The 27,263-nt window shown below is 42.8% G+C and overlaps 1 protein-coding gene and 1 long non-coding RNA gene across 5 annotated transcripts in view; one reads left to right on the forward strand and one right to left on the reverse strand.

Moving 5' to 3' along the window:
• Positions 1-19,070, forward strand: part of TTC17 (tetratricopeptide repeat domain 17) — a 92,268-nt gene extending 73,198 nt beyond the window's left edge. For all 4 annotated transcript variants that reach the window (XM_020798184.3, XM_078389356.1, XM_072985968.2 and 1 more), the window contains exons 21-25: positions 4,411-4,570; positions 5,550-5,633; positions 12,909-13,028; positions 14,066-14,209; positions 17,988-19,070. In XM_020798184.3, the coding sequence (XP_020653843.3) occupies positions 4,411-4,570; positions 5,550-5,633; positions 12,909-13,028; positions 14,066-14,209; positions 17,988-18,119 (640 nt within the window). In that variant the 3' untranslated portion in view covers positions 18,120-19,070. The remainder of the gene's footprint in view (positions 1-4,410; positions 4,571-5,549; positions 5,634-12,908; positions 13,029-14,065; positions 14,210-17,987) is intronic.
• Positions 18,770-27,263, reverse strand: part of LOC140703149 (uncharacterized) — a 53,236-nt gene continuing 44,742 nt past the window's right edge. Inside the window, exons 2-3 of the long non-coding RNA XR_013543062.1 lie at positions 23,556-23,642; positions 18,770-19,038 (exon numbers count right to left, since the gene is read on the reverse strand). This is a non-coding gene — a long non-coding RNA (uncharacterized LOC140703149). The remainder of the gene's footprint in view (positions 19,039-23,555; positions 23,643-27,263) is intronic.

Consider the following 27,263-nt stretch of genomic DNA (forward strand, 5'->3'; position numbering starts at 1 on the left):
AGGGTCACCCCCCAAAAGTGAGGGTGTTTCCCAAATCCCCAACTGTGGGGGCGCCCACCCTTAGTACCTCCGTCTTGTCTGGGTTCAGCCTCAGCCCGTTCTCCTGCATCCATTCCAGTACGGCCTCCAGGCAGCACTGAAGGGACAGAACGGCATCTCCTGCAGTTGGTGAAAAGGAGATGTAGAGCTGCGTGTCATCCGCATACTGATGACACAATGCTCCACACACCCTGATGACCCCACCCAGCGGCCTCATATAGATGTTAAACAGCATTGGGGAGATGATCGATCCCTGTGGGACCCCACAATTGAGGCTCCACGGGGCCGAGACGCTCTCCCCAAGCTGTACTCTCTGGGGACGGTCCTCCAAGAAGGAACGGAGCAGGCCAAAGCCCGGCCACCTATTCCCAACTCCGTGAGCCTCCCCAGGAGGATACCATGGTCAATGGTATCAAAAGCCGCTGAGATGTCTAGGAGGACCAGCAGAGACAATTTGCCCCTGTCGGCCTCCCTCAATAGGTCATCACACAGGGCGACCAATGCCGTTTCTGTACCATGGCGCGGCCTGAAGCCTGACTGGAATGGATCCAGGGCATCTGTTTAATCCAGGAGCGCTGAAGCTGATCGGCCACCACAGTCTCGACTACCTTGCTTAAGAAAGAAACATTGGGGACGGGCCTATAATTGCCAATTTCGTCCACCGCCAAACTAGGTTTCTTTCTAATGGGCCTAATGAGTGTATCCTTGAGGGCAGAAGGAAATCTGCCCTCAAGGAAAGACCCATTAATTATTACAGTGGCCCATTCCGTTGTTGAGGGCCTGGCTGCCTTGATTAGCCAGGCCGGGCAAGGGTCCAGGGAGGAGGTGGTGGCACGGCAGCAGTCAAGCGCCCTGGCCACAGTATCGGGCATGACAGGCTGAAAGGAGTCAAAGGTCACCGGGCAAGACGGAGCGCTGGACATCTCAGCTCGACTCACTGTATTCAAAAAAGGGGAGAGGTCCCGGCAGATGGCCTCCACTTTCGATTTTAAAAATGCTGCAAATTGGTCCGGTGAGAAACTAGGGGGAGGCCCATCACTCAGACCAATTCAGGATAGGTCACGTACTATACGGAATAATTCCGCCTGCTGATTGGACGCTTCGCTTATCCGGTTAGCGAGATATGTTCGACTGGCAGCCTTTACCTTAGCCAGGTAAAGGTTAGTAGCGACCTTGACAGCTATACAATTGAAATCCATCGGGTCCTTTCTCCATTTGCGCTCTAGCAGTCTCCTGACCTGCTTCGATGCCTGGAGATCCTGGTTAAACCAGGGCGCCGGGCGGTCTCTGCGGCGGAGAGGGCGTTTAGGAGCGACCGTGTCTACGGCACTAGCCACGGCGGTAGACCAACCGTCGACCAGAGCCTCGACAGGAGCGCCAGCCAGGTCAGCCGTAACCCCTCACATGGCTTCCTGGAATCCAACCGGATCCAATAGCCTTGGAGGGCAGACCATGACAATAGGTCCCTGCTCCCTGCGAGGGGGGAGAGCCATTTTGAGGGTGCATTTTATTAGGTGGTGATCCGATCATGACAAGGGTACCGACTCGAGGTCAGTCACCATCGGACCACTCTCGCTCCCATTGGTGGAAAAGACCAGGTCTAGTGTATGGCCACCCAGGTATGTAGGGCCGTTGACATGTTGGGACATGTTCAAGAAGGCCATGGTCTCCAGGAACTCAAGAGCTGGCCCGGAAGTCTCTGCCCCCGCATGCATGTTGAAGTCCCCCAAAACCAGTAGCTTCGGGGAACCCAACAGTGCCGCGGAGACAAAGTCCACCAGCTCCGGTAGGGAAATGGCTGGGTCGCGGGGAGCACGGTAACCCAGCAAGATCCCAATACCATCCCTGGCCCCAGTCGACATGTGGAGAGCCTCAATACCCGGCTTTACCACCGAGGAGCGCCTAGCTACCTCCAGGATGGATTTATAGACAATGGCTACTCCCCCCCCGACCCTCCAGTCTACCCTGGTGTTGGACAGCATAACCGGGCAGACAGATGAGAGCTAGGGGAGGACTCCCCTCTCCGCCAATCCATGTTTCGGTTATGCAGGCCAGGTCTGCATCTTCCTCCAGAATGAGGTCGTAGATTAGCTGGGCCTTGTTAGATACAGACCTGGCATTCAACAACACCAGGCGTAGGGTAGAGGGCTGACTGGTCTGGCTACCTTGGTACTGGGGGTTGGTCTCCGTCTCAGAACAATGAACAGCCTTTAAGCATCAGTTCATCTTTCTTCTGACACGAGTAGGGACGGAGCCAACGCCATATCGCCCTCTACCCGTGATCACGGAGATGTTTTGAGGCCCCTCGCTGGGAGGGCAGGCCTTCCATTCCATGAGGAGAAGGGGGGGAAGGGAGGGGGAAGAAAAAGGGGAAAAAGACTAATAACTTAATGTAAATAAAACAAATTACAAAAGATAATATAATCAATTATACAATACGACAAAATAAAATAAAATACATCAGTGAGGAAACATGAGAAAACAAGACAGTGTCAGTCTTAATAATAATTAAAATAAAATGATTAAAAAATAATAATAATAGTAAAAAAATTAAAGAGCCACGATAGCTATCCCCCACATGTGTTCCAAAACTGAGTTTCTCCACCCTGTAGCCTTGTCCTTGATATCAATGGTGGCGCTAATTTATAGTCCTTGTTCATGGGGTGAAACTCACAGTTCTTGATTGTTAGTTCTGAGCCCACAATGTTATTCCCGGGCAAGGTCAGAAACACCAAAAGCCTAGATGGTGAAGGCTTAGTCCCTACCGTTCCCGGCCGTTGGGGATCGATTTGGGGAGCACCCTTGCTGGATGGCAAACAGCAAGTGGGGAGAAAGAGGACAGGAGAGAGAACCGCCAACATGGCGCCGGCGCACTGGCACTCCGGCGTCCCACCAATCCTGCGGCTCCCTCCGGCTCCTGGAACAACGCTGTGCTCTCCTGGCTCTGGCCGGCTCCGATCCCCACTCTCCGTCCACCCGTCTGGGGATCCCGCCGGCCTCCAGTCACCAACCGTCCGGCCCCCCGCAAAGCAAACTCCACCAAAAGTGTTCCCCAGGGCCGAGCATGTCAGTTATAAGTAATTTCTAGGTTAATATACTGTCATGTGAGGCTGCTTTTCTGGACTACTTGGAAAACTAAAATTAGTTGCCAATATGGCAGCTCCTAGATTACTAGGGCTGACCAGGCCTTCTCAGTTTTAAAATAACCTCTAGCAGTTTTCACTGGGAAAAAGCCATGTTGATGATTTTGGAATGGTTTTCCAATGTTTGCTTACTTGATGCTCAGTTGAATGACTTTGAATCATCAGGCTAACACTTTCTTGTTTGCTTGGACTTTTAAGGGGGCAACAAAGGTATTGCTAAAATGTTAGTTTTCATATATTACTCATTTATATTTTACACAAACACACACACACACACACGAGTAATATATGAAAACTAACATCTTAGCATGCACACACACACACACACACACACACACACATACATACATACATACATACATACATACATACATATCCATATAGACATATATACACACATACACATACAGTGGTGCCTCGCTTAACGAGCGCCCCGTTTAACGCCGAATCCGCATAGCGATTTTTTGCAATCACAAAAGCAATCGCTTTGCGATGATCGGTAAGCTGTTTCGCTTACCGATTTTCGCATAGCGATGTTTTAAAAACAGCTGATCAGCGGTTCCAAAATAGCTGCCAGAAAAAATGGCCAACCACTGTGTTTTCGCGCCCATTCCTCGCATACCGGGCAGCGAAAATGGCGGCCTATGGAGGATTTTCACACAACGGTAAGGTTTTTGCCCATAGGAACACATTAAACAGGTTTTAATGCATTCCTATGGGCTTTTTCTTTTCGCATAGCGACGAATCCGGATAGCGACGATTTTTCTGGAATGGATTATCGTCGCTATGCAGGGCACCACTGTACATATATACATACACATACACACACACACACACACACATACATATGTGTGTGTGCGCGCGCGCGCGCACGCACACACATTTATATGTGACTGCAGTCTAAGCAGTTGCACACAGCCACAATTAGCCTGCATCTAACTTGGTCTGGCTCCAACTCTCAGTATTTGGGTAGTATCTTACTGTACTTTTCATTTTGTATTTTAATGCTGTTGATTATCTACTGTTATATTTGGACACTATTAGCTATTTTGGATGAATACATTAAACTAAAAGCGGGGTAAGCATTGTTTTTAATAACAAAATTAAGAACATGAAATCTGCTGGCAGAGTGGAACATTTAGTACTTAAGATCACCTTAAATTTTCTGTCCTTCAACCTCCTTCTCTGATGACTTAAGTTGGCCATGTGGCCTTTCATTCCTTTTTAGCATTACAGAACACATAGACTTCGGCACTCCACTGCAAGAACCAGCCATGGAGCCTCTTTGCAATGCCAACTTACCTGCCAGTATGCATACCCTGGATCACCTCCAGGGAGTTGCCAATCGGGCCAGCCTTCATTATGTGGGAGAGAGTCAGCTGAAAGAGGTAGACTTCCATTGTCTTGTGGAATCATGATCACAACCTCAAATTGGATCCACTCTTTATCGTTCTTGGGAATCTGTAGTAAATGGACTGTTTCACCATCAATATCTTGCTAGCAGTTAAAAGAGAAACTTACTTTTTTCCCATGTATTTTATTGTATGGCCTGTGGAGGAGAATACTGCCAAATCTGAATTCAGATTTGGAGGCTGAAACTTGGTTGGTAGCCCCAGGTGAAATAGACCCATTGAATCATAACAGTTTACATAAGTGTTGATTTGCCATTCCATGACATACATATTCAAATTAGGAAAAGCAGTTGGAGTTAAGCCAGAATAATCATAGAATTATTAAATTGGAAAGGCCATCAAGTCTAGCACCCTGCTCAATATAGAAATCCAAATCAAAACATAGGACAAAAGATTGTCCAATTTTCTCTTGAGTGCCTTGAATCCTAATAATCATAGGAATTATAATACTCCATCAGTACATTGTACAGATCTTTGCATGTGTTTAATTTTCCAAATTTATTTTATTTGCAAAATCAAAGTCTTAATGTTTTCTAGGAATGTTAATTTATTTTCAGGGAATAACTCTGTATCGGCAGGAAGGGAAGGGAAATGTACTTTGGTGTCTTCTAAACAGGCTCTGGCCATAAGGTTTATAAACTTTTCTGTACTGACATGAAAATTGTAAACTTGCCATTCTTTACAATTGAATTGTGACATTAAATAGGCTTGTGTACATCACAGGTCTAGAACTCATACATTGTCACCATATGGGGCAAATGCATCCCAACTTCTGAGTTCATTCTCTAGTGAGTGGATTGTTGCTGTATCTAGAACATAACAAAGCTTGGATATAAACATGGGACTCAGCTTGTCAAAATGGAAGGAACTGTGTCTTCAGAGGGGAGGATCTATTAAGATGCTATGGGACAAATTTGGCTGTTCTGTTTTTCTGAGCCATTATCTTCTTCCTTAGGTGTTGCAGAATCTTGGGAAAGACCACTATGCACCACAGTCACTAGAACAAGTTGGTACTCGAATAGCCAAAGTTCTGGAAAAAGTAAGTATATCCAGATGGCAGAAAGCAATCTTATATTGCCCCAATTTTAGCCAGATGATAGCTAGTGCTGTGGTTTGTAGTACTGTATCATAAATTGCTATACACACTAAGTTAGTATTGAAGGAAACATTATCTTCCCACTTCTTGTATAAAATAATCAACAGATACACTACAGATATAAGATCAAAACTATCTGGCATACAGTGTGTGAGATATTTCTAATGAGGCAAAATTAAAAAAGCAAGCCATCATAGCTAGTAAGGACCATAACATACAGATGCACACTGAATTTAAGAGGACCATTATTTTTTCTTATACAGTGGTGCCTCGCTTAACGACGATAATCCATTCCAGGAAAATCGCTATGTAGCGAAAACGTCATAAAGCGAAATTTAAAAACCCATTGAAATGCATTGAAAACTGTTCGTTCCAGTGGGTTAAAAACTCACGGTCCAGCAAAGATCCTCCATACAGCGGCCATTTTCAGTACCTTTATAGCGAGGAATCTGTCCCTAAGCACAACGGGGAGCCATATAATCACCCAGTGGCCATTTTGAAAACACGCCGATCAGCTGTTTTTGATTGTCTTAAAGCGAAAATCGGTTCCCGAAGCAGGGAACCGATAATCGCTAAACAAAATTCCCCCATTTAGGCCATCGTTTTGCGATCACAATTGCGATCGCAAAAACATCGTCGTAAAGCGGATTAATCGTAATGCGGGGCAATCGTTAAGCGGGACACGACTGTATACAATTTCATCACATTGGACACATTTGCTACTGGCCAGGTTATACTGGTGTTTATGAGGAAGTACCAACCAGTAGAAAGATATAGAAAGACCTGAAGGGGCTGTTTTCAGAAGTTTCCAAATGAGAAACATAATGTACAGATGCACACTGAATTTTAGAAGGCTGTTCTTTTTCTTATGTAGAACTTACTATATATATATTAAAAACTTTTGAAAGTCATTGCTATTCTAGGAATTTCTCTTCATTATCCCATTATCACACAACATGAAGTGGCAAAATAAATGATGCTCTTAAAATGCGTACTCGTTCGTTCGTTCGTTTAGTCGTTTAGTCGTGTCCGACTCTTCGTGACCCCATGGACCAGAGCATGCCAGGCCCGCCTATCTTCCACTGCCTCCCTGGAGTTGTGTCAAATTCATGTTGGTTGCCTCGCAGACACTGTCCAGCCATCTCATCCTCGGTCGTCCCCTTCTCCTCTTGCCGTCACACTTTCCTAACATCAAGTTTTTTTTCCAAGGAGTCTTTTCTTCTCATGAGATGGCCAAAGTACTGGAGCCTCAGCTTCAGGATCTGTCCTTCCAGTGAGCACTCAGGGTTGATTTCCTTTAGAACTGATAGGTTTGTTCTCCTTGCAGTCCAGGGGATTCTCAAGAGCCTCCTCCAGCACCACAATTCAAAGGCATCAATTCTTCGGCGGTCTGCTTTCTTTATGGTCCAGCTCTCACTTCCATAAATCACTACAGGAAAAACCATAGCTTTGACTATTCGGACTTTTGTTGGCAATGTGATGTCTCTGCTTTTTAAGATGCTGTCAAGATTTGTCATCGCTTTCGTCTTTTAATTTCGGGGCTACTGTCTCCATCTGCAGTGATCATGGAGCCCAGAAAAATAAAATCTGTCACTGCCTCCATGTCTTCCCCTTCTATTTCCCAGGAGGTGATGGGACCAGTGGCCATGATCTTAGTTTTTTTGATGTTGAGTTTCAGACTGTTTTTTGCACTCTCCTCTTTCACTCTCATTACAAGGTTCTTTAATTCCTCCTCACTTTCTGTCATCAGAGTGGTATCATCTGCATATCGGAGGTTGTTGATATTTCTTCCGGCAATCTTAATTCCGGCTTGGGATTCATCCAGTCCAGCCTTCCGCATGATGTATTCTGCATACAAGTTAAATAAGCTGGGGGACAATATACAGCCTTGTCATACTCCTTTCCCAATTTTGAACCAATCAATTGTTCCATGTCCAGGTCTAACTGTTGCTTCCTGTCCCACATATAGGTTTCTCAGGAGGTAGATAAGGTGGTCAGGCACTCCCATTCCTTTAAGAACTTGCCATAGTTTGCTGTGGTCTACACAGTCAAAGGCTTTTGCATAGTCAATGAAGCAGAAGTAGATATCTTTCTGGAACTCTCTGGCTTTCTCCATAATCCAGCGCAAGTTAGCAATTTGGTCTCTAGTTCCTCTGCCTCTTCGGAATCCAGCTTGTACTTTTGGGAGTTCTCGGTCCACATACTGCTGAAGCCTACCTTGGAGGATTTTGAGCATAACCTTGCTAGCGTGTGGAATGAGTGCAATTGTGCGGTAGTTGGAGCATTCTTTGGCACTGCCTTTCTTGGGGATTGGGATGTAGACTGATCTTTTCCAATCCTCTGGCCACTGTTGGGTTTTCCAAACTTGCTGGCATATTGAATGTAGCACCTTAACAGCATCATCTTTCAAGATTTTAAATAGTTCAACTGGAATGCCATCACCTCCACTGGCCTTGTTGTTAGCTAGGCTTTCTAAGGCCCACTTGACTTCACTCTACAGGATGTCTGGCTCAAGGTCAGCAACTACATTGTCTGGGTTGTCTGGGATATCCACATCTTTCTGATATAATTCCTCTGTGTATTCTTGCCACCTCTTCTTGACGTCTTCTGCTTCTGTTAGGTCCCTCCCATTTTTGTCCTTTATCATGTTCATCTTTGCGCAAAATGTTCCTCTAATATCACCTATTTTCCTGAACAGATCTCTGGTTTTTCCTTTTCTGTTATTTTCCTCTATTTCTTTGCATTGTTCATTTAAGAAGGCCCTCTTGTCTCTCCTTGCTATTCTTTGGAAGTCTGCATTCAATTTTCTGTAACTTTCCCTATCTCCCTTGCATTTAGCTTCCCTTCTCCTCTCTGCTATTTCTAAGGCCTCATTGGACAGCCACTTTGCTTTCTTGCATTTCCTTTTCTTTGAGATGGTTTTTGTTGCTGCCTCCTGGACAATGTTACGAGCCTCTATCCAAAGTTCTTCAGGCACTCTGTCCACCAAATCTAGTTCCTTAAATTTGTTCTTTACTTCCACTGTGTATTCATAAGGGATTTGGTTTAGATTATACCTGAGTGGCCCAGTGGTTTTTCCTACTCTCTTCAGTTCAAGCTTGAATTTTGCTATGAGAAGCTGATGATCAGAGCCGCAGTCAGCTCCAGGTCTTGTTTTTGCTCACTGTATAGAGCTTCTCCATCTTTGGCTGCAGAGAATATAATCAATCTGATTTCGATATTGCCCATCTGGTGATTTCCATGTATAGAGTCGCCTCTTGTGTTCTTGGAAAAGAGTGTTTGTGATGACCAGCTTATTCTCTTGACAAAACTCTATTAGCCTTTGTCCTGCTTCGTTCTGAACTCCAAGGCCAAACTTCCCTGTTGTTCCTTTTATCTCTTGGCTCCCTACTTTAGCATTCCAGTCCCCTAGAATGAGAAGAACATCTTTCGTACTACAGGCTGAATAAGATCTGCATGCCTTCCTCCTAAGGTTTAGCAGGTGAAACATGGATCCCAAGTGGATTCCAGTGAGAAGTTTGTTCCATTGAGAAAAACACAGTGGCGCAGTGGTTAAAACGCTGTACTGCAGCTAAAACTGTGCTCACGACCTGGGGTTCAAATCCCAGGTAGCCGGCTCAAGGTTGACTCAGCCTTCCATCCTTCCGAGGTCGGTAAAATGAGTACCCAGCTTGCCGGGGGGGCAATGTGTAGCCTGTGTAATTAAAAATTGTAAACCGCCCGGAGAGTGCTTGTAGCGCTATGGAGCAGTATATAAGTCCAATCAATCAATCAATCAATCAATCAATCAATCAATCAATCAATCAATCAATCAATCAATCAATCAATCAATCAATCAATAAATAAATAAATAAATATTATTCTAAAGTTAGGATGAGTAGAAGGTGGATCAGGATCTCCTGGATCTCTGGGTTATTTGTTGTAAACCAGCAATGATTTCATATTCTCAGTTGTCTAAAAATATAAACTAAACACAGAGACACATTGTTTTGTTGCAGGGGGAAAAGAGGAGAAAAAGGAGTGGTTTTTAGCACTGGAAGAATATGTTCGGTTCTGGTACTGGTCACTGGAATTCCTGGGCTAAGCATGTCCTGATAGAAATGTTGTTCCTTAATTTACAGCATAGACCTACTTGCCTCGTTCATTATTTTGTACCTTTTGCTGATGGATCTTATTATTCTAGTAAAGAACAAAGTAGACCTCACAGTTCTGAAGTCTGTTGATTCCTGATCTAAAACATGTATTCCACGAAGAGCAGCCCATAAAAACCATTACCATACAGGTGTCAGATTGGTTTATCTTTAATGACAGTTCATAATACAATACATTTCTTGAATTGTTCCCTTTTCGATATCTTTGTATCGGACTGATTCTATAGCATGCAGAGGAGGAGGATGCACCTCTGGGATGGAACACTTGCTTTGTATGCCAAAGATTCCCAGTTTAATTCCCTTTCAGGTAGAATTAGGAAAGACTTCTGTATAAAACTCTGGAGAGCTACTGCTAGTCAGTGTAGATAATCACGGATTAGATTGATCAACTGTAAGACATCTACCTATGTTCCATAAAAGTGTTATTTTATTTTTACTCAAGCAGGATTCAACAACTGACTATTCAGAAAGGGGTTTTAAAGAATTGATATTGTTGTTGTTTACTCATTAAGTTGTTTCTGACTCTTCGTGACCCCATGGAGCAGAGCATGCCAGGCCCTCCTGTCTTCCACTGCCACCCGGAGTTTGGTCAAATTCATGTTAGTAGCTTCAATGACACTGTCCAACCATCTCATCCTCTGCCGTCCCCCTCTCGTCTTGCCTTCACACTTTCCCAACATCAGGGGCTTTTCCAGGGAGTCTTCTCTTCTCATGAGATGGCCAAAGTACTGGAGCCTCAGCTTCAGGATCTGTCCTTCCAGTGACCACTCAGAGTTGATTTCCTTTAGAATAGGTTTGTTCTCCTTGCAGTCCAGGGGCCTCTCAAGAGTCTCTTCCAGCACCACAATTCAAAGCATCAATTCTTTGGCAGTCAGCCTTCTTTATGGTCCACCTCTCATTTCCATATATCACTACAAGAAAAACCATAGATTTTACTATGCGGACTTCTGTCGGCAAGGTGATGTCTCTGCTTTTTAAGATGCTGTCTAGGTTTGTTATTGCTTTCCTCCCAAGAACAGGCGTCTTTTAATTTCGTCGCTGCTGTCCCCATCTGTAGTGATCATGGAGCCCAAGAAAGTAAAGTCTGTCACTGCCTCCATATCTTCCCCTTCTATTTGCCAGGAGGTGATGGGTCCGGTGGCCATGATCTTAGTTTTTTTTTTTATGTTGAGCTTCAGACCATTTTTTGTGCTCTCCTCTTTCACCGTCATTAATAGGTTCTTTAATTCCTCCTCACTTTCTGCCATTAGAATGGTATCATCTGCGTATCTGAGGTTGTTGATATTTACGGATTGCAGCTTTGGCGTTGCCGAAGAGGCTTGAGTTATTCAGAGAGCTATGGGCTATGCAGTGCAGGGACACCTAAGACAGACTGGTCATAGTGGAGAGTTCTGACTAAACGCGATCCACCAGGAGCAGGAACTGGCAAGCCACTCCAGTATATTTGCCAAGAAAACTCCATGGTCAGAAACAAAAGGCTAAAAAAATTGACAGTGTACAATTTTTTTCTTCTTCCAAATGTCTTTTTGCTGCTAATTTAAGCTTTTGCACTTTAATTTTCACATTGCTTAGAATTAATCTAATTGAGTGCAAGTTGAATGACTTCCAACAGTTGTGCTGTCTTCGGATTCTTGCATGAGTTAGATTGCTACTAATTGAAGAGTCCCCACTTCAGTTCTAGGTTACATATGAAGACACCTGACTTGCACACAACGAGATTAAAGAAATGAGGAATCAAAGCAGGGACTCTTTCACATATGTTTGATAACTTATGTTGGAGGATTGGGGTCTATATTCCTTTAATTATGTTTTCATTTCTGTATGTTTTATTTGTATTTTTTTTAATCTGTATCCCTCTGTACCTGTTTTAATCTTCTTGTAAACCACCTTGAGTCCCTGTCCTGGATGAAACGTGGAATATAAGTCAAAGCAATCATAATAATCATAGCAGCTTCAAGGCTTTTTTGTGAATATACACATCATTCCAGAATATGGCTGTTTGCAGTCATTAGGCATTTCTTATCTTGTTTATATTCTTCTATTTTGAAATCTTTCTATCCCACCTCATCTACACATAAGGTATAATAACATTTTAAAGGCACAGTGCATAAAACCCAATGAAAGCAGAAGAGAATACAGATAGATTAATTGGGATTTAACAGCACTGCCCAAAAGCCTTCCTGAAATGATGGGTCTCACAATTTCTCCCTATTGCATTCATTGACTTGCTGCTGTAGCATAGATTTTGCTTGGGAGACTATCCCACACTCTCAGGTAATTGCAGGGATTATATACTTGTAGGTAATTGTATTATGTGGACTCAAACTTTGACTTAACCTCCAAAGGAAATCAAGTTCTGTTACTAGTGGAATTACTGAGAATCCCAGTCATTTCAGCCTTGCACAATTCAGCTTCACTGCAGTTGGACAAATCTCATCTGGGCAATCTTTTAGACAGTGACAAAACAGACAAGAGAAGTGTTTAGACTGAATGTGGCACTTTGAATTCCGCTGAAATTACACATGGGGTCCACATCTTTTCCAATATACCTATTTATCATTCCCTTTGGCAGTGTGCCAAGGTCTCCAACCATTCACATGCAGGCATGTATACACACATGTACACTGACACAGATTTGGAGAGTGCTGTGAACCTTTACGATAGGTCTCTGTTGGTCCTTTGAAGGAATGTTACTGCCAGTGTTTATCTCAGGCTTACTCTTTTCCCCTCCTTCTCCATCCACTTTCCTCTGCCTAGGGCTAGGCAACTCACTGGGGAATGGATTCCATAAGAGATAGTTAAGTGTCTCCATTTCTATGCTAAGCAATAGACAAGGTTCTGATCTTGTAAGAATAGTTCTTACAACAGTTATTGTGATCGCAGTCAAGATCTATGTACCTCCGCCCACTGGTTATTTCAAAGGGTCAAGTGTTGTCTTATTCAGAAAGTTTGAAGTTCCTTATTTTTGAAATTCGTTTAGGCTGAAGGAGAAAAATTAAAAGGGCCTGGAACAAACATAAGTGATGCTCAGTAATTTTTCCCTCTCTTGTTTTTTATGCCACTTCAGAATCAAACCTCTTGGGTCCTTTCCAGCATGGCAGCCCTCTACTGGAGGGTAAAAGGTCAAGGGAAGAAAGCAATTGACTGCCTCCGGCAAGCCTTACATCATACACCCTATCACATGAAGGTGTGTATCTTATATCATCTGCCTTGGACATAATGTGTCTGCAATTTCCAGCAGTTTATGTGCTATCACTGAATCTTGTGTCTCTAGAACAGCTCTATTTGAATAAATAGCTGAATAACAAAGTGTTGTGGCTGCCCTAAAACTGACTTCTATCATAGCATAAAAAGCAAAAACAAAAGAAATGTTTTTAAAAATAAAGAAGACAGAAATCTTGTGGCACCTTAAATACTAACTGCTCTGTTTTAATGTGAGCTTCTGTGTCTCACTCTTATGTCTGAGGAAGTGGACTTGCCCACAAAAGCTCATATTAAAAGATAGCAATTAGTCTTTAAGGTGCCACAATGTTTTTATCTTCTTTAGTTTTAATATTTTTTAATGTTACTTTTGATTCTGCCTGTTATGCTAGCAGAGACTAACATGGCTACCTTTTCTAACACTTTCTATCATAACCCTCTCCGGTCAGCTGCCTCCTACAGTGTCCAGCTGACACTGTCATCAGCCATGCTAGATGGGCATGGTGGTAGTCCAGTACATCTTGGCCTACCAGGTTGGGTAAAATAGCTCTATAAATTCATAGTGTATACAAAAAGGGATAAAAACACATCACTCACAGTACCTGTGGGTGGCATCTCATTAATGTTCTTGGCTATGCCCAGCTGAAATCTGGCCTGGGAGGCCAAAGCACAGCCTGCACTTAGGAGGGATACCATGCCACATAGTTAAACACACGTGTTTGGATCCAAGCCTGTGTGTTATACATTTGCAGCAAACATGACAGGGTTTGTGCTCAATGACTATGGTCCTGTTCCCATAATAAAAGAGAAAGTGAGCTGCAAAGTGTTATGTTAACCTGGAGAAGAACTGAATGTCAAGATAAAAGCCAACCAAATTCTTTCTGCATTTTTCTTTAAAATGGGCACTGCCCATTTGGAATATGTGCCAAGTCATCTCTATTGATTTTAGACAGCTCATGTTCCTGAGGAAGTTAGATGGCTAAGCAAAATAGTAGTAATTTGTGCTGCTTTTCACTTTTTCAGGATGTGCCACTCATAAGCCTAGCAAACATCTTCCACAATGCAAAGCTTTGGAATGATGCCATTGTTGTGGCCACCATGGCGGTAGAAATTGCCCCGCACTTTGTTGTCAATCATTTCACATTGGCGAACGTCTATTTAGCTATGGTGAGTGAATAATCTCTGCATTTTATTTCACATTCTTTTCCAGGTTCCCAAGGCTCCATTGTTACTGATAGGTGATATTTTTACAGAAAGGCAGGATCCACAGCTACAGGTGGAGATAATATAGCAGACCCCCTCTCTCATGATTGATTTGGCTTCATAACAATGGTTATAAAACCAGCCAGTGTTAATCAAATCCTGTTTCCCTATAGGCTTATGGATAAACAGGGATTTTATTCCTGGGAAAATGTTGTGCCTTAAAATTAGCAAATAATTTTCTCTCTTTCAATCACCATTGTCCAGTTCTACCTGTGTTCTTTTTAACCTGCCAAGCCCTGCTCTCCATTCTGGCCTCCACTCTCCTCTCCTGTACAATTGCAGTTTTACCCCCGCCATTATAAATAAACTCAATCATAGTGTTCCTAAAAGAAGACTTGAATGCTACTGGTGGTGCAGAGAGCACTATTGGAACAGTTGCAAAAGTAGATCATGAAGTGAGCCATCATAAGTCGGGAGTCCACTGTAAACAATAGTGATGTCGGTAGACAGAAAAGTAGTCTCTTTGGTTTTGATTTTTTTTCCAGTTCCAGCTGATTATTGGAAGCTGACTTTGGAGTGGAAGGTGTCTATAAGATGCTAACTTGATGCACCTTGTCATGCATAACTCCACATGACTCATTGCTTCCTGCAAGAATCCAATACTGTATACTTAGGAACAGTTCTTGTAATTCTCATCTTTCTTTCAAAACCTTTAAGATATTAACGGGTGCTTTTAAAAGCCTCAACAGTCAGCAAACATTTGTATTTGTATTATTTGTATCTACAGAAGGCGGTGCTGACTTGGAAAGAAATTGTGTCAAATCAGTAAGCAAGCAAGCAAGCCATAAGCTACAGTTAAAAGATAAGAAAATATTTAGTTTGTTTATTATTCTGCCAGCTCTGCTGTCATCCAGGGATCATCCAATATTCTGCAGGAGCCACTGACTTAAATCAGAATGGTGACTTGGGAGTGGTAGCTGTCCATAGTCAGCATCCTTTCCCATTCTGTTAGTCAAAATTCCAAATTACAGGACAATTATTTAGACCTAGTATGTTACCATAAAACACTGCAGCCTCCATAAAACACCTGCACATTGTTAACACTGGCTAGAATCCTGTTACCTGCTGGTATACATCCAATGGCAAAAAAAATCTCAGCAGCTAACTGCCACAAGTTAAGATATCAGGGCTTTTATTTATCATTGCATACCTGTTGCATGACTCAGAGCACAAAGTAAAAACAGAGTTTGATTTCTTAATTGGTGGCAATTTGCTGCTGTGAGTCACGTCATTGGACTTAAAGCCAGTGTAAGCAAGTAATGGAATTCTGGATATTGCTTGTGGTTTGTATGTTAACCTCTCATAATACATTATTGTAGGTGAAATGAGCCAATGTATGCAATGAATTCCTTCTCATAAATGAACACTGTGCAATTTCATTTTTCAGTGGCTACTGTAATACAAAAGCCAACAAGTGAATTGAGTCCCATCATTCTTATTTTATGTCCTAGTATAATAACCTGGTTCATGTCTTAGTGCTGCATGAACAAGTATGGGTAAGCCTTGGTTCTTCATAGTAGTCTCTGTGAATGCACACAAATGGGTTAATCCTGCACCTGTGCAGGATGTCCAGAAGATCCTAGAGCTGGAAAAAGAAACAATTTAGTTTTCCCCCACATGATATAGGCTATGTCCCCTCAACCTTCCTTTCAGTTCCTCTTTTTCTGCCATTCCAGTAGGACATTAGGAAGAACAGAGTGAATTTGCTGCTAGGTGTTCTAGCTAGTTATATTAACAGAACTATAGTTTCCAAATCCTGCGAAGTGCTATTTCCCCTCTATTTGGCAGTGTTAGGCCTCACCTTGAGTATTGTGTCTAGTTCTGGACTCCACACTTCAAGAAGGATGCTGACAAATTGGAACAAGTTCAGAAGAGGGTGACAAGGATGACTAGGGGGCTGGAGACTAAGCCCTATGAGGAAAGAATTGGGCATGTTTAGCCTTGAGAAAAGAAGACAGAGAGGTGATATGATAACACTTTTCAAATACTTGAAAGTGTGTCATACAAAAGAGGGGCAGGATCAGTTCTCAATCATCCCAGAATGCAAGACTCAACAATGGGCTCAAGTTACAGGAAGCCAGATTTGAAATGAATTTTCGGAAAATCCTCCTGACCGTTAGATCAGTAAGACAGTGGAACCAATTACCTTGAGAGATGGTGAGTGCTCCAACACTGGAGACATTCAAAAAGAACTTAGACAACCACCTGGCAGATATTCTTTGATTTGTATTCCTGCATGAAGCATGGGGTAGGACTTGATGGCCTTATAAGCCCCTTCCAACATCACTATTCTATGGTTCTAAATAGATTACAATCCACACAGGCTTGTGTTGAAATAAATCTGTTTAATTTCTGTTGTCACATAATATACAAAGGTAAGCTTCAGTTTCTGTGGTACATGGCAAAATGGCAGCTTCCTAGCATGTCATCAAAGAAGACAGGAAGGAGATGCAGCATCTCTTCCTCTGGGAAGGTCCTTCTTGTGCCACACTATGGCACTTGCAATTTTGGAGTTTGTCCCCAACATCTTGGACCTCAGAGCAAGGCATTACTGAAATAGCCACCAGAGAAGGAGCCATGCTGTGGAGGCAGTGCAGAACAGCAAGAAGGCTGGGGCAGGGGTCCGTAGGGGGTGCCCTTCCACCGTTCCTGCTGCTGCACCACCTGACACAACCATTTCACCAGGGTTAATGCCAGGGTTGGTACTGTCTACCACTCTCATCACCTCCAGCCTGCTTTTGTTTACATAATGACAAACAATGGTTTGTTTCAACTCGGGAATATGAATATCCAGTCTCCTACTCTGGTATATTCTGGAGGATGGCAGCAAAACAATAGTTATGCTTAAAGAGCCTCATTCCCTCTCTACTAAAGTGTAATGATAATAATGATTGTTCCTCCATCAAGTCAATTTTGACTTATGGCAAACCTTCTCAGGGTTTTCTAGGTAGAGAGTACTCAGAAGTGGTTTACCATTCTGTTCTAGATTAGTATTCTTGCCGAGCCAGATCTACAGTACTAGTAAAAGCACAACTTGCAATTATATAACATAATGATATTATAATAATCTGCCATCAAATCATTTCTGACTTATGACAGTCCTCCCAGGATTTTCTAGTTTAAACTGGTTAGAAGTGACTTACGAGTCCCTCTTGCTGGTGGTGCTCTGAGGCCGTGTAACTCGCCTAGGGCTTCTCAGGCGGGAGGGTACATAACCTCATTAGCTAGACATACTTAAGATGACCTTGGTTGGACCTTTTCCATGGAGGGATTTGAACTCCTGACTCCAGCTCTGCAGTCGCTGTACCAGCTCTACATCCTCCATTATTATGGACTAAGTGCTTCTATAATGAGCGAAGTATAATCTCAGTGCTTTGAACAGTTCAGCTGACTTGTATTTGTTTCTGATGCACTGCTGCAGCACAACTTTGTAACAGTACAAATCCATACAATTTCCTGGGAAAAAACCACATGGAATTTTTAACAAGAGTGTTGAAAATAAATTGAACACAGTGGCCAGTTCTTGTTATTGGACCCACTAACTGCTCAATATAAGAGTCAGAAGGCAAGATTGTAGCCTGAGATTCAGTAGTATAGTTCTGCATAGTACCTGTTCAGTGTACACTGTGCTACACCCTATGTTATTTCAACCACTTACTGTGTTACATTGTGATTCCTACAGGAGGAGTTTGAGAAAGCCATGATATGGTATGAATCAACACTGAAACTCCAGCCTGAATTTGCACCAGCAAAGAATCGAATCCGTGCCATTCAGTGCCATTTACTCATGAAAAAAGAAAGACATTCTCCTTAAGGATCACAGCCTTCTCCCTTTTTTCCTGATTTATTTCATCCTAAAGCAATGAAATCATTTTTCACTATTATGCTTGTAATGAGGTGTGGTAATATAAATGGGGAATCCATGATTTCCACTAAGGATTGGGGGGTTCTTTTTATTATTCAGAAACCAAAAGTCTCTTTGGGGGGGGGAGTGTTACAGAAAACAGAAACTTGCATTCATCTGTATAATAAGATTGTGATCCCCAGAACATGCCCTACTACATACCTGTGACCCCAAACACTATTAGATTTTCCATATTACTCAATTTGATGCCAGCATAGAATGTAACCTGCTTCTTGTCTTAGCATATCTATGAAAATGCAAAGCACATCATTGCACCAGACACTGTACGTAGCAAGAAGCCATAATTATCTTTTCATTCATCAGGAACTCATGTTCTACCACCTCACTTAGACCATTTTGCAGCATTATGAGCTCGGCAGTAGCTTATGAGATAAGAATGCAGGTGGTTGTAGACCGTTTTGAATGTGTCTTAACAAGACAAAGCCATTTTATTTACTGTTGATTCCACAAGGAGTGAGTGGAAAGAAATTGTGGGAAACTATATCCCATGTGAAATCAACGTATTTGGGCTACAGGAAGAAAAGGAAGACAAAACAAAATGTTACTTCAGAGATTTTATATCTATATACAGTATATCTGACATCCTCTGCAGCCCTTTGCCAGTCTTTATTAACAATTTTTTTACCAACTGAATGCAAGATGGTGAAAATGTTAAAGACATGTGCAGACATGTTCTTTCTCTGTGTGTGTCGATGAATGCTAGAAGACGTAGGAGGAATTTAGCAAATATGACAAATGGTTTGTTTCCAAATCAGCATCCACCCAGGTCAGTAAAGGAACCTGAATCAAATCAACAAGGGCACGTAACCTGGAACAAAAATAAACAGTTACGTTAATGAATGGTATGTGGGTGCTTTTGTTTAAAAAAACAGTCATGTCTTTATTTCATGAGGTACCGGAAACATTTTCAAAAGGCTGCTTTGTTAACAAGTTATAGTGATGGTACAACAGAGGCCAGGTGCCGTTTAGAGACATTGGGGGGTGGGATTTGTGTTCCACATGACTCCTGCTCTGCTGGTCTGCTTCATGCAGTGACAAAGTGGGGCGGAGCTTATGGATCTACCCTAATATCCCCTGCAGCTCTTCTCCATATATTCACAGCAGGGGAAGGTCTAAATGGGCAAGTTTGCTCTAATTGCCCAGGCTTTCCCTGTGATTTAGAACTCTGTAGAATTTTACATGGCTAAATAAACATCTGGAATCCAGTGATAAGGAAGCAAGTTGGGTGGGATGATTTGGAGCAGAAAAACAGCTGGCAAAAATTTTCCTCTGGTTTGTGGCTACTGTTGATTCGCTATAGTGGAGTGTTTAGAGTTTTGCATTGAGATTTGAAAGATTCTGGTTCATGTCCCCCTGGAGCCATGGAAGTCACTAGGTGACCTTGGGCCAGTTGCTCTCTCACAACCTCACTAATCTCACCTGGTGGTTGGTGTGAGAGTAAGGGGAGGATAAAGTAATGTACATTGCCCTGAGCTCACTAGAGGAAAGGCAGGATAGAAATGTAGCAAATAGCAACAGGAAACTCTAGTTGTAGGGCCCCTTTTGTCAGCTTCTATAGCACCGGTAGCCCTCCCAATGTTTTGAACTGCAACTCCCCATCAGTCCAGACAGTACAGCCAATGATGAAGGATCATGAGAGTTATGGCTGAACGTGAGAGGGAAGGGGCTTTCTTCCCTCTCCATTCTTTGACTGTGTAGGAGAATTTCTCTCTTATCTTCTAGCAGTTGTACTTGGTAGGTGGAAAAGAAAAAGCAAAGGGACAAAGCAGAAAAGATGAAAGGGCATTGCTACTGGATTCTTCCAATGGTCCTCGCTGCCTGTAGTGAGATAGGAAAACCATTTCGAAGTGGAGATGCCATGCTATTTCCAAGCACTTCTCCAAAATGAAAATAAAGAGTTTGCATAATAAGATTATTTTGGGTGTATTCACCCCATTCCTCCCTGTTTTGAATGAAAGCAGAATGTTGAAACGGTGGTCTAACTTAGGAATTGGCACTCTGGCCATGCACCGCTGCAGAATGGAGATGCCTGGAAAGGAGCTCACTATGTGATTCTTTTGAGAGACAAGTTGTGGAAAACATTTGTGCTTTAACTCGCCTTGTGACACCAACTTTCTATTTTATTATTCATTTATTATGTTTTTGTTCCACTTTTCCACATGCAAGACTCAAGGCAGCTGACAACATTACCAAACACAAATAAGCCCTTTAACATAAGTATTAAAACAAAGTAAATGATAAAACAATTAGAATCAATAAACATCAGAATAGTTTAAAGGGCCAGTATGAAGAGATGGGTCTTCACTGTCTTCCAAAAAAGGACTAAGATCTGACTGTGAATCTCTGGGAGTGTGTCCTATGTTCTAGGAGCAACACATGAGGAGCTTTGCTGTGTGCCCATCAAATTGGTTTTTTCAGGTGCTTGTGCCCACAAGAGGGCCTTTCCTGAAGATCTTATCATTCAGACAGGTTTATAACAAGACAGGCTGTCTGTCCTCTGCCTCTTCCATAATAATATATTTTGAACTAACCTTCCCTATATCAGGCATAGGACAAAGACAGATAAGAATCTACTAATACAGCGGGGTCTTGACTTGAGAACTTAATCCGTATTGGAAGGCGGTTCTCAAGTCAAAAAGTTCTCAGGTCAAATCTACATTTCCCATAGGAATGCATTGAAAACCATTTGATCCGTATCTGCTCTTTTCCGTCCGTAGAAACTAATGGGAAGCTGCTATTCTGCCTTCGACCACTAGAGGGGGATATTTTGTTTCTTTTTTTCTTAGGTCAAGAAAGGTTCAGGGAAGGCAGGGAAAATACAGTCCAGGCAGTACAGTACCAGGCAGTCCGAAGACTGTCTCCCAATCCACCCTCTAAATGCTGGGAGGAATGAGGAAGCAGACAGGCACCCTTTTCACTGGCCAACAGTTAACTGAAAGTTCAAATTTTGCACTTTCCCTGCCTCCCACATGGGTTTTTTTCAGTTCTTAACTCAAATCTAAGTACTTAAGTCAAGTCAATATTTTCCTATGAGAGCGGTTCTTAAGTCAAAATGTTCTTAACTCGAGCCATTCTTAAGTCAAGAACCCACTGTATTGCACTGGGTAATAGGCATCAACTGATGTATGATTTGTATAGCTTGGCAACTATTCACTGAATGATAACAGTTGAAAGCCATTGCAATGGACATATATATATGCAGATCATTCTAGTATATGATTTGCAGCTCACCTCGAAGTCAGGGAGACAATACTTCCCACTACACCAATCACAAGCCTTCTATACGGCTCATTGGGTGCAGTAGCTATATGAAAATACTTGGCTGAAGTCCTGTTGTCAAAAGTTAGTCTGTAAAAGTTACTTATGTGCCATAACTTCCACTACTGGATTTCAGCCACTGAGTAAGATTGGCTCCATGTTTCTGAATGCTTATGGATATCAGATGGTAAACTAATGTATATACAGTACTAGAGATAGGCATGAAGCTCAGTTTGGAGGTTCATGCCAGTTTGTATGCATGGCACCATAGGTGCTGCACACTCCGCTATCTTCCCCCCCTTCCCCAGCTGGATCCCCTCTCTCCAGCTAGCACACACTCCTTTCTTCCTCTTCTTTGGCTGTTTGACCGGTCTCCAACAGGAGCATGGGCTTCCCTGCCCCACTTCCTTGGCTGATCACCTACTCAGGCAACCCCATATTCCTGCTGGGGATTAGTCGAACACCCAAAGAAGAGGAGGAGACAAGCACATTCTGACTGATGAGTGGATCATTGGCCAGGGAGGCAGGAGAAGGGAACGCACGGCACAAAACCTCCAAATCAAGGTTGATGCCCATCTCTATAAATATGCCACTCAAGAATATAAAGGTGTATTCGCCTGTTTAGGAAAACTAAATTGGCTTATTTTCCTAGGACACAGATTTGCAACCTGTGGGTCACAACCCCCAAGAGGGTCACAAAATATTTTCTGGGGGGGCTTTGTGGTTTTCAAAGAACATAGCCCTCAACTCCTACCCACCCACCCACCCATTTTCCTTCTGCACACACCCTTCCCCCTCGTTTGTAATACACGCAGCCAAGCTCTCTGGAATACATGGGCCCCTTGACCGTACACTCTCCTTCTCTAGTGGCACCAGCAGCTCCTTCTAAGCTCTGGTGGCTACCTGGCTGATTTCAGGTGGAGGACTGGGATGGGGAGGAGTGGGAGCCCCTGTGAGCCAGGCTGGCTGCAGTGAAGACTGAGAGGTGAGGAAACAGTGGCAGGCTTGAGGTGGAGAAGGAGAAATGGTGTCTCAGCCACACACTGCCACAGCGGTTACCATTTTAGGGAGAATGGCTAAGAAGAATGCAGAGTCACTACTTGAAGGGAGGACGAAAAGGGTAACAATTCCCTTACTGAGGGAAAACTTGCCCTCCACTAATAAAACCCAGGTTTAACCCTTCCTCATTACCTCCTCCTCGGAGCCCATTAAGGGACTGTGGCAGGGGGAAGAAAGTGTTTAACAAACACTCAGCCGTGAGTTTGAAGCTGGTTGCCCAGTTGAAAGTACCTCCATTGCATTAAATATTAGGGTAGAATTATACTCTTAAAAATCGGTTTTCTTTTAAAATGCCTTTTTATGCAAATATGGCAAGGGGTTGCAGGTTACCTGGCTATTATAAAAAGGGGGCATGGCTCAGAAAAGGTTGGGAAACACTGTTCTAGGACGTTCTTATCAGATCTAATAAAGGACTCATTAAAAAGCAGATGCCTCTTTTTTCTATCTTATCATACATAAAGAATAACTTGATTTCCCCAATGCATTTATTTTATTTTTACAGCTGATTTTCTTACTTGGGTGCCCAACAATGTGTGAAGTCAGTTTGTACTCCAATTCTGAATATTCTGACCAGCCCATAATGTGCCAACTCATGATAGCAGTCTGACTGTCAATGGTACCATTCCATAGAAGATATAATTTTTTAATTGGCAGAAGCTCAACACAACTTGGGATGGATTTATATTGAATGTTTTTCCACTTCCCAGGGGCCTATGAACAGTTTGTCAGTGAAAAGATGATCCCAATTGTCCATAACCCGAGGATGCAGAGCCAACTACCTCCAAGACCTAACATTAGAAACAATCATCCAAATGAATAATTATTTTTCACTATTTGAACAAAATCCTTTTGAGCAAAGAAACTATTTTGGTTGGATGATTAATTTCTTCGGTCTCAAAAACCGAGAGATAATTCGATAAAAACAGATAGAAGAAATAAGCATGCAAAGAAATAGTCAAGAGGCCTGAAAATAAAGCAGCTTAACAGCAACCCAACCGAAGGCCCTACCTGTGCAAGCATTTCACCAAATCAAATACTGTAGTCCATCAACTCCTCATTTATTGCAGATCTGACATCACCATAGGAAATCAGAAGCTAAAGGTGAAAGAAACATTACAGGACCATTAAGAGAATTGGAAAAAGCTATTTCACCTGCAAAAATGCAAGGCAGCAGCTGGATTGTATCTACTGTACTCATAGGCATCCTTCAGTCTCGAGAGACTATGGTATCGTGCTCTGTATGGAGGACTTGGAACAGCGTCTAGTGTGGCTGAGGAGGCCAATTCGAGAGTGACGATCCCTTCCACACTTAGGACAAATACAATCTGTACCCCGTCTAGCTCCCTGATTTTGCTGCTTTCGTGACTGCCTCTTTGCCTCAGCCTGCTGGGCAAGGGTCTCTTCAAATTGGGAGAGGCCGTGATGCACCGCATGCCGCCAGGCTGAACGGTCAGATGTCAGGGTTTCCCATCTGTTGAGATCCATTTCCAAGGCCTTCAAATCCCGTTTGCAGATATCCTTGTATCGCAGCTGTGGTCTCCCTCTGGGGCGATTTCCCTGCACTAGTTCTCCATACAGGAGATCCTTTGGAATCCGACCATCAGCCATTCTCACAACATGCCCGAGCCAGCGTAGGCATCGCTGTTTCAGTAGTGTATACATGCTAGGAATTCCAGCTCGATCTAGGACTACTCTATTTGGAACTTTGTCCTGCCAGGTGATACCAAAAATACGTCGGAGGCAGCGCATATGGAACGTGTTCAGCTTTCTCTCCTGCCGTGCATGAAGGGTCCAGGACTCACTGCAGTACAGGAGTGTGCTCAGGACACAGGCTCTATAGACCTGGATCTTGGTGTATGCTGTCAGCTTCTTATTGAGCCATACTCTTTTTGTGAGTCTTGAGAACATGGTAGCTGTACACAGAACAGATAAAAGTATTTTGGCATAGTAACAAAAAGTTGGTTCCTTGATTTATTTAATAACTGCCTTGATCTGCTCAGGATTTTTTTAAAAATTTGAGAAAGTCACAAATTACTGCTATTTTGAAACCTGGTAAAGAACCCACATATTCCAACCCCCCAATGGCAAAAAAAAATCCAGAACAATCTGACTACTTTTGCCACCTTTATAAAGTTCTGGAATGAATGATTCTTAACTGTCTAATGGAGATAGTGGAAACGTCCTCCACCCACAACAGACTGGCTTTAGAACTAAGGATTTTACATCACAAATTCTATATTTAACATATACTGAGGATGGAGTGTTAAACTAGAAACTAGAAAGATCATAGGAGTAGCCTTTATTGACCTCTAGTCAAGTATTGTTGACAAAATTCCACAATCTAATCAAAATTTGTAGGATAAAGTAATAGCAGTTCTTTACAAAATCACCCTCCTTAGATTATCCTAGACACCAATCTGATTTGCCTTTCAACAAAGAGAAGGTGTCACGCAAGAGACTGGAAGCCCCAGAACTCTCCGTACCGACCAAGAAACGTAAACAAAATGAAAATCAAGCCACTGTCAATGCCACCACAGTTTACTCTGGTCCTTCCAGACATGACATCGTGCCAATCTCAGTATCTACTGTACCAGACGATGACCCTATACCAAGAGCCTACAGAGTCAGACTTCGCTGCCCCTCGATACTCTCTTTTTTATATAATACCAAAAAAACACCAAAAAACACATACATAAAAACAAAATACAGAAAAAAATACAAATAATAGTGCTTATTATAAACTAAATTCTAACGTGTACCCCATACCCACAGGACTCCATTTAATAATATTTTATTACAGATTACCTCTCCAAAATTGTATTGAGTATTTTTAGAGGCTTTCCCCCTTCCTTTCACTAACACAAATTCCACAAATTTACCCCAAATATCATAAAAATTGTTAGAACTTATTTCCCCTCTTTTTATTTTAAGTTCCATAGTCAATTTATCATTTAATGCAATATCCCATACTTCACAATACCAGTCTTCTATTTTAATATTGTGACAAACCCAGACCTACTGGGATCTGCCACACAGTTACACTAAGCTGCCACCAACCATTCCCTGTAAGAAGTCACACAGACCAGGGATGGATTTTTAAACAATCAAAAGAATAAGGTTTATTTTAAATACACACAGGGTAAATAAAACAATCAGGTGGATAAATAAAGTAACGTGGCTTATTCTCACTCATACAAGCATACAGTTTGGTTCACCCAGAACCTTGACTTAAAGCACAGACCCTGAACCTATCAGTTCTGGCTAACCAACAGACACCTGAACCTATCAGGTTGGTACTCTGACACACAGTAGTACCCTGTCTGACACACAGACTTCCACAACAGCTTCTTCTTCCCAGCTGCTGCTTCGTCACATTCCAGTGTCTCTCAGCATCTCCTTAGTGTGTGTCTTCCACCACACAGGCATCACATATTTATACAGTACAGCCCCTCCTCCTGATGTCCCGCCTTCCACTCCCCATAGGATGGAACTTTCCCTCCAAACCCATGACAGACAGGTAACATCAGTGCTGTATGTAACACCTCCCCTCTTTATAAGTTGTTTTGTAGGGGGAAAGCTAACGTGCTTTTCACCAAAAAACAACCTGTATAAAATACACAACAACAGTTATACATACCATATTATACCATACTTACTCATACTTACATTCTAAGTTAAACCATAGCAAATAAGCATTTAAACATTTACCATATACATTACATCAATTTACCTTTATTCATACAAACCAAATTCAAAACCAGGTACATTTAACTTTTGTCATCATTATATACACATAGTCCATGTTCTTTCGCCATCTTCATTCTTCAGGTCTTCTTGATAAGGCGTCAGCAACACAGTTCACTGACCCTCTGACCACCTTCACTTCAAAGTCATAGTCCTTTTTGAAGTTTCCTACTCAGGTAGGACACTGGATGCTGGTCACCATTCTCATCCTCCTGGCACAGAACTGCTCCTACGCCGCTGTTAGACGCATCGGTGTAGATGATGAACTCCCGGTCGAAGTCTGGAGCACGCAGGACAGGATAGTTGATTAACGCCTCCTTCAACCTCTGGAACGCCGCCTCACAGTCGCTGGTCCACGGGATGCGGTCATCAGCCTTCTTCCTCGTCAGATCGGTCAGCGGAGCCGCAATCTCGCTAAACCTCGGGATGAACTTTCTGTAGTAGCCCACCAACCCAAGAAATGATTTGACTTTTTTCTTGGTGGTGGGTCTAGGCCAATCACGAACAGCTTCTATTTTGGCCTCCAGGGGTTTTATCATTCCTCCCCCTACCATGTGACCCAAGTATTTTATTTCTGGGCTACCCAGCTGACACTTGCTGGCCTTTACTGTTAGCCCTGCTGCACTTAACCTCTGCAGCACTAACTCCAGGTGTATCAGGTGATCTTCCCAGGTATTACTGAAGATCCCTATGTCGTCAATGTAGGCCACTGTAAAGTCACTGAGCCCTGCCAAGGTCTGGTCCATCAGCCTTTGGAATGTGGCTGGTGCATTTCTGAGACCAAAGCTCAGGACTCGAAACTCATAGAGACCAAAAGGGCTGCAAAAGGCAGTCTTTTCTTGATCCCTGGGATCAATTCTTAATTGCCAATATCCCTTTACCAGGTCCAATGATGAGATGAACCGACAACCCCCTATGGTTTCAATCAGGTTGTCTAGCCTGGGCATTGGGTAGGCATCAGGAGTGGTTACA

Source organism: Pogona vitticeps, chromosome 1, assembly GCF_051106095.1.
Source record: "Pogona vitticeps strain Pit_001003342236 chromosome 1, PviZW2.1, whole genome shotgun sequence".
Taxonomy (NCBI): Eukaryota; Metazoa; Chordata; class Lepidosauria; order Squamata; family Agamidae; genus Pogona; species Pogona vitticeps.